General features: G+C 49.0%; 1 protein-coding gene across 1 annotated transcript; it reads right to left on the reverse strand.

The window, feature by feature from the left end:
- Positions 1-937: 937 nt before the first annotated feature.
- Positions 938-3,595, reverse strand: prr35 (proline rich 35). Its single transcript, XM_056297760.1, has 2 exons — positions 2,190-3,595; positions 938-1,766 (listed from the first exon to the last, which is right to left on the reverse strand). Exons 1-2 carry the CDS (start codon positions 3,593-3,595, stop codon positions 938-940), a joined length of 2,235 nt encoding a protein of 744 aa, XP_056153735.1.
- Positions 3,596-8,325: the final 4,730 nt, after the last annotated feature.

Genomic DNA, 8,325 nt, shown 5'->3' on the forward strand with positions numbered 1-8,325 from the left:
GAATTAAGGGGCGTCCGGGTAGCGTAGTGGTCTATTCCGTTGAGGTCGCTGCACTAGCGCCTCCTCTGGTCGGTCGGGGCACCTGTTTGGGGGGGTGGGGGTGGGGAGGAATAGCGTGATCCCCCCACGCGCTACGTACCCCTGGTGAAACTCCTCACTGTGAGGTGAAAAGAAGCGGCTGGCGACTCCACATGTATGGGAGGAGGCATGTGGTAGTCTGCAGCCCTCCCCGGATCGGCAGAGGGGGTGGAGCAGCGACTGGGACGGCACGGAGATCGGGGTGATTGGTGATGTACAGTTGGAGAGAAAAGGGGGAACATTTAAGAAAAAGAAGAAGAAGAAGAAGATTCATTTGTTTTTGTTTTCTTTGTTTATTCAAAGAAATCCAGTGCATAAAACACACGGCGGTGTGTTTCCATCAGGTGCAACAGTACAATCCAACGTGACGTCATCGCTATATAAAACATAACATTTAGCCTTTTAATTCATTTTACTTACATCGATAAAAAAGTACATTATTTACAAACCAGTTCAGAACTTCATCTCTGGACAGTTTGTCAGTGCTAGAAACACGTACTCTCTCTCCCACATGTCATTCTGGCGGACTTTTTTATTTTTCTATTTTCGTGACATGATAGTCCCTCATTCAGACTGTGTTTTACTCAGATCTCAGAGTCCAAGTCAGCAGTCTTTCGTGCAGGATCGCCGTCTCTCCTTCCGTCCTTCATAGCGTCTTGTGTGTTGTAAGGTGCCGAGTGTCTGGAGGGATGTGAGGTGAGACGTGGGGGTGAGACATGGGGGTGAGTGTGGCGGCAGTTTACCGGCCTGTGAAATCAAACATAAAGAGTATTTCTGGTAAACCGGAGCATTTGAAAAACGGGTGGGATCCTTTTTTTTATCGGAATTAAAAGACACCGAGGCGGTCAGAGAAACGGTGTTAGGAGTCTGTCGCCGCCAGAGGACTGGGAGGACACTGGGCCTCTAGTCGCTGTATTGATGGGGGTCTTTTAGGGGTCTTGGCGGAGGAAGGAAGGTCTGTGAAGACCACCGGTCGGCCATCAGGGCAGAGCAGCACGCTGGAGTCGGCCTCACACTTGGTGGTTCTGCCGGGCCACACGGCGTCGGCCGGACTGGGCCGCAAACTCAGAGCGGTGGGAGACAAAACCTCGGTGTTGACCACCGACACGCCCGCCTGGCTCATCTTTATCAGCATGTCCAGCGACTGTTTACGACTCTCCAGAGATGCCTTCGCGCTCCTCTCTCTCTCCCTCTCCTCCTCCTCTTCATCCCTCTCCTCCTCCTCCTCCTCCGCCTCCTCGTCATCCTCTTCCGTTTCTGTGGTGACATCCTTAGGGTGTCCCTCCTCCCTCACGCCCTGCTCACCCTGGGCGACAGTGTCTGTGGGGTCCCTCCTGACGGAGAGGTCCAGGGGTCCTTCGCTCTGCCGGGCTGTCTGCTCCAGCGCCTGGTGGATGTGGGAGAGCTCGCTGCGGATCTTTGTCAGGTGCTCCCAGAGGTGGCCCTGCCCAGACAGGTCCTCTTTCTCCAGGTGGGCAATCTTTCGCTCAGCCTCCTGGTACTCCTGCAGAGCCTTGGAGAGATCGCCGAGGAGTGTGGCCACCGATTCGGGGGCTTCACCTGCTGGAGTCCGTGGCCCCGTGGCATCCTGGTTGCTGGGCAGGGAAGAGGACTCGCTGTTTGGGCTGGATGGCGGCTCAGCATACCACTGCTCTGGAGGCCGAGTCTGAAGCTGAGCACCCTGCAGACTAAAGATGAGGTAAATATTTAGTTTGTTGTTTTGACACTAAAATCTCACTAAATGAACTGCAACTCTGAAGGCAACCAGAAAAAATTATGCATTGATCCATCCATTATCTATACTTGTTTAATCCAATTACTGTTATTGCTTTTATTATTATTATCATTATTATTATTATTAGTAGTAGTAGTAGTAGTAGTAGTAGTAGTAGTAGTAGTAGCAGTCATCACTGACTCAAAAAATGGATATGATGATAATGATACTTATAATAATGTGGTGTTATTTTAAGCTTTTCAAAAGTAATAATAGTGATAAACTACAGCACTAGTCATAGTATTATGTATGATTAGTATCATTATAGGAACATGGAGTAGTAGTTATAGTAATTTATATAGGAATTAATTTTTATGAAATCTGTGCTTGGAGATACCTGTTCTGGAGGAGGAGCTTGTCGGTTGCCATGGCGAGAGGTGAGGCGTTCTGCATATTTTTCAGAAGGTCAAAGGTGAAACCCATGGCCGGTTTCTTCTCCACTGGGGCCTCGTGGCTCCCCAGTGGCGCTCCAGTTCTCTTGATTCCCCAACCTGCTTTACCGTCCCTGGCTGAAGCTTGCAGTTTGTCCCCCTGCCTGCAGCCCGGCTCAGGGGACTTCCTTTGCGGCGACACCCAGCCTGCTGCTGCCCCCGGCCGCAATGCCGGCACCTTCCACAGGTTGACCTTTGGCTGGTAACCAGGCAGGGCACTGACCTCAGCACTATTTGTCGAGGCTTTGAGTCCCTTTCCGGCATCATTCTGGGACGCTGTGGGCCCGAGTGCATGCTCACACAGGAAGGGGTAGTAAAGACGGGAGGGGAGGAGGGCTCTATCGGCGTGCGGGTGAGCGCCGGAGATAGGGTGCATGAGTTGTGCAGCTGAGGCAAGGAAGGGCAGCTGGGCAAGCTGGGCGTGGGTCTGGGCAGTCATGCTACTGTGGGCGGCGGGAAGAGCTGAGTTGACGTAAGAGAAGAGGCTGGGGCTGATGGGGTACCCCACGCCAAGGACAGACAGGTTGAGCCCAGTGGGATCCGGGTAGTCCACCAGGTTGGGAGGAGGAGGGTAACAGGGAATTGAACTGCTGACTCTGGGCTGGCCACCCTCAGACTTTGCCTTGGTGTGGCTGGTAGTCAGCAGCCGCCACTGCTCCGACAGTAGGCCAGGAGCAGCCAGACACGTCTTGGACAGCTTGTAATGTTTCAGTTGGGCCTCCACCTCCACCGAGCGTGCCCTCAGCAGCTGCTCCTCCAGCGAGAACATGTCTGCCATCAGGAGCTCCGACTCACCGCGTTTGCTTTTCTTGATGCCTTCAACTGCTTCTCTGTCTACACCGCCGTTGGAGAGCTCTCTTGTCAGCCCCGCCATCTCTCCTCCCTCCACTCCCCCTCCTTCTTCATCCTCCGCCCCCCGGCTCGCCCTGTCATCTCCTTCCTCCTCCTCCTCCTTCTCGGGGGCACGCCGTGGCCTGGGCCTCTCCTCGGTGGCTGTGGCCTGCTCCGTCTCCTCTTTCCCAGTGGCATGGAGACCGTGGGCCTGATGGAGAGGCCGGAGCTGCTCCGGGTGGAGGATGTTCCCCTTCTTGTAGGGCCAGTCGGACTCGATGAGCAGGGAGAGGGAGTTCTTACACAGGCTGTACTTCATGTGGTTGTACAGGTGGGATTTCTCCATGCAGGTGAAGGGGCACTGGAAGCATTTGTAGTTGTAAGGTTTCCCCCACGGCCGGGGGATGTAGTGCGGCTTCTTGGGCTTACGCTCCTTGTGTTTGCAGGCGGACGTTACTTTGCAACCGTCCTCCTTCGACATGGCCGACACCAATGATCCAAGCCTTTATATAGTTGTGAAAACCAAGTGACGTTTAACGGGTGGATTCTTTTATGAGAATAATGTTTTCAAAGCAGTGTATTTTTGTTGATGTTAGAATTTCATGTCTCTTCTTTTAAGATTCATTTCATTTGTGTCCCCACATTTATATCAGGGTAAACGTAGTTGGGCTTGAAGAGGAGGATTCCCTCTGCAAGTGGAGCCAGGCCTGTTGAAGACAAAAGGGAAATGGGGATTTTTTAAAAATAACAAGTCAAGGTTAAATTCTTGAAAACAGCAAACATAAAAACGATTACTAAATAGTTGTATGATTGCTTCAAATGACCAATTTGTCATTTTTTTATTTCTTCATTTCGAAAATCAAGGCATAAGTATGAAAAGGATTATAAGAGCCATGTAGTAGTTCCTGTTTATCAGAAATCATTCCCAAACTCATTTATAGATCAGAGGTTAATCCAATAATCTGTATATTAAATATATATGTGTCATACTAATATAAATCCCATACCATAGATTTTGTCCATTTCATAATATAAAGAAATATTGCCATATGTTTAACATGTTTTTGGGCAGACCATATAAAAATCTTTAAAGATTATTAGTATTCCTTTTTCACGAGGGAATACACAATTATTCCACGGTGCATACGTCACAAATAAGTATTCATGATAGCCGAGGCAAGATTTAGTGCATGTTGTTATCTATCAGGATGCATAAATGTGTATTGTGTGTGTGTGTGTGTGTGTGTGTGTGTGTGTGTGTGTGTGTGTGTGTGTCACATACTGCCCCTAACCTAACTGGGGGAGGGGGGGGCACACTGCACCACCGTTCTCACTGTACCTGCCATTCCTCATTACTTCCAGTGTGGTACCAGGCACTGGCAGGGCTGCGGGGAGAAACAAGCGCTCCCAGAGGGCTCTGCACCTGTGCAGGGGAGCTTTACTGGCGGGCTACGTGGGCACAGTGCTGGAGCCCCAGAGGCCGGCTACAGGCACAGTGAGGCCAGGGTGAGCGCTGCATTTGGCGGGCGCGGGGCGGCAGGGAGAGGGAGTGGGGGTACAGGCCCCTGTTTCCTAATGAGAGGCTGGCGTTGCAGCCACGGGGCATCATTAGTGCCAGTGTCGGGATCTGGGTCAGGGCCCATCACCCAAGTTCAACTGCTCCCCTGCATTCCGCCTGGATGTAAACTAGGCCCTGTACCACTTTGGTGAGTTTGCTTCCATTGAAAGGTGAAAAACTGTCCTTAAGTGCCAGGCTTATCTTAGGATCAAGTTTGTTGATGCTTGCTCATTCATTGCCACACCTAATTCAAACAGAGCCGTCCTTAATGTAGTAGCTGAATAATCCAGGTAAAGAAATCACAGAACGTTGAATCGGTTCTTCTGGCCACAATGTTTACTGGGAGAAAAATGTTGCATCACTCATCTAAGTGACTCCCTAAGTGACTTCAGTTGAGACTGAACGAGTCACTTAGATGAGTGATGCAACGTTTCTCTCCCAGTAAACGTGTCCTGAAGAACCGATTCAACGATCTGTGACATCCTTAATGTATTTCGCCGCAGTTCTTGTCTGTTCTGCTGTGCTTACATCACTTGTCTGTTCTGCTATGCTTACATCACTTGTCTGTTCTGCTATGCTTACATCACTTGTTCCCAACATCAGCCCAGCACTTATACACGGTGTTTCACCTTTTGGATGGTAGCTTACTCACCAAAGTGGTTTAACACTTCTGCTTTTTGGACCACGGGAGGATGTTTGCCAACATCCCGGTTTGTCCAGTTACGCCCCAAAACACACTGCAGACAGCAGAAGGTTTAAGTTGGGACTGGGACTGATGTGAAATCATTGTCTTTCCACACGTAACCGCTGATTTCTGTGTCATGGCTGATTTATCAGAACTCTTGATTTTAAACATCTTTCCAAAATGAGCGGATGTGAAAACAAATTAGTTGTAGAGTTATAACTTCATCCAGACTAGGTCGACCCAACAGTACTTGAGCATCAGTAAAACTTTGTGCTTGTTTTTTAATCCATGCCCAAATGTCTCTATCATTTATTTCTAAGGAGACCTCTAGCCTCTCTTTTCCCCATCTGCAAACCAAATAGCTGTGTAGTATAGCCCATTAAGCATTATCTGAACAACTAGTTCAGGTTTTGTTTTTAGCGTTTTCTAGAAGTTACCTCAGAATCTTCAACAATCCACCTTTGAAAAAAAATCTGGGTTTTTTTTTCCCTGTCAGTTGCAGGAATTGCATTGCGTTGGTTTAATTAGTTTAAATCTCTCTCTACCGCCCCCTTCAAATACATTAAAATATCCAACAATGTTGCTTTTCTTTTTTTTCTTTTCAATTAAAACTGAAGAGCTTTGTGATCTTCTTCTCCTCCCAGCTAGGCCGCCGGGTGACTCCCGCAGGGCAGAGGAGACGCACGTGAGCGTGCTCGTCACATTAAAAGACCCCGCTGTGAGGCTTTTATTTTCTCATTTCTCTCCGGGTCATTCCCCACTGATGAAACTCCTGTGTGTGTGTGTGTGTGTGTGTGTGTGTGTGTGTGTGTGTGTGTGTGTGTGTTAAAATAAACTCTACCCAACCCCACGTTTTTTCTTCTCACACGCTTTACTTATCACCCCTCTGTGTTTGTTTGACGAGATAACTGTCGGTGGCAAAGATTTATGTATTTCTGAAAGCTAATAACTCTTAAGTGGTGCGGATGACATGCGAGAGTAGACGTCCCGGTCTCATCAGAGAGGCCGTGCTGGGCCATCCACAGCATTCAAGGCACACAGAGCGGCATGATGGGAGACGGCGTGACTCTAACACAGGGTGGCAGGCTGTTGACCAACCTCGAGCTCCCATCACACACACACACACACACACACACACACACACACACACACACACACACAGACACAGACACGTGAGGATTCCCTCGTTGCACTCATTCCCATTAGCCCCTTACCCTAACCTTCACCATCAGAACTACATGGGTTACCTTAACTCTTACCCTAATCCTAATCCTAAACTTAACCCTGAACCAAGCCCAAACCCTAAAATAGACCCTTGAAGAAGTTGGGACCGGCCAAACTGTCCTCTCTCTGCAAAAATATCCTTACGCTGATGGTTAAAAATGCAAACTGGTCCTCACAGATATAGCTGAACAAGTAAACACACACACACACACACACACTCCAACAGGCACCTCGGAGTGGTCCCGGGTGTGTGTGTGTGTGTGTGTGTGTGCGGGCTGTGATTGGCTCTCTGCTCTGCCCCGGGGCAGTGACCTGGGCTCTTTTAGCTCCTAATCGAGCCTAACAGCTGCTATTAGGAGACGATCAATAAAAATCATTTTTACAGTTGATTTCCCCCCACCCCTCTCCTCCGCACTAACAGTGTACTTTGCCCCCCCTCTCCTCCCCCTCCACCCACCACTGTTGCCCCGTATCCAAACCCTGCGGTCTTGTTTTAAGCTTTTAGGGGTTCGATGATGAAACAAGCCCCGGGACGATCAAACCTCTATTGCTGGAATTGAGGAGGCTGGCCGCACTGACGTCCCAGCGGGGGGAGCCTCTGGGACCGGCTCCGGGGAGAGCCGGGACCGCCTGCTCCACGGGGAGCCACCCTGACTTGTGATGCGCGTGTTGAGAAGTGGCCGCTCCGAGACCCGTCCACCCCGAGACCCGCCCAGCTCGAGACCCGTTCACCCCGAGACCCGTCCAGCTCGAGACCCGTTCACCCCGAGACCCGTCCAGCCCGCGGCCTGATGCGGAGCGACTTTAGGCGGACTGATACAGTTAAAAGTGTGCAGTCTTACCTGAGGCGGTGCAGGGGCAGCGAAGATGAGGGACGACCTGCTGCTGTTTGTCCACTTGGTCTGAGCGACCCTCCTGAAATAGAGGAGGACATGGAAATTAAAGATACCGTCAGTGATATTTTCATCTTTAATATTTCATATATATATATGTGTGAAATATTGTTTTTCATATGTAATATATATGTATATATGAAATTAAAATGACATATATATACACACATATATAAATCTCTTGTAAATGAAACTTCTCTTCCAGCAACATTTTTGAGCATCGTATTTTAAATTTTCAACAACTACTAATTAGAGGTGGTGTGCTTTTATAAAAGGCATCCTCGCGTTTGTTAAAGAAATGTGAGGATGATGATGATGATAATAATTATCATCATGATGGAGGCGATGAATATAAAATAAAGCAAAGCTGGATTAAGATTAAATCATCAACATAAAACATATATATATAATATATATTTGTATGTATATAAATAGGAAAATGGGGCAAAAGTCTCAGTCTGTTGACTTCTGAGTTGTCATGCGAGCGGACTGTCGGGTCATCATACCCATCACGTGTCACTTATTCTAGTTATTCTTTACATTTTAACATCCGTCACGAGAGACCGCAGAACGGGATTTCAGACCTGTGAACTTCCACGGATACGTTTCCATGTCCCTCTATAACCCCGACACATAAGACTGGTTATGTCCTCTGCGTGGACAAGCAGTGACCGAGTGACAGCAGGCCTCAACGCGCACAAGCCCACCCCCGACATACTAACCCACCGCCACGCTTCTTCTTCTTCTTCTTCGTTTGTTTTAAATCGTGTTAGCGGTGCCCTCCGTTGCAGGAGGGCAGCTTTAGCCGAGGCGAGTAAATAGAAGTTGCGGGAGTCGTACCTGCGGTGTTG

This window comes from Lampris incognitus, chromosome 17, assembly GCF_029633865.1.
Source record: "Lampris incognitus isolate fLamInc1 chromosome 17, fLamInc1.hap2, whole genome shotgun sequence".
Classification (NCBI taxonomy): Eukaryota; Metazoa; Chordata; class Actinopteri; order Lampriformes; family Lampridae; genus Lampris; species Lampris incognitus.

Excerpts from the sequence above, each read along its gene's own strand:
- prr35 (XM_056297760.1), bottom strand. The coding sequence starts at position 3,595 with ATGTCGAAGGAGGACGGTTGCAAAGTAACGTCCGCCTGCAAACACAAG. Across the intron at positions 1,767-2,189 it reads AAGCTCCTCCTCCAGAACAG|TCTGCAGGGTGCTCAGCTTC; the intron begins GTATCTCCAAGC and ends CCTCATCTTTAG.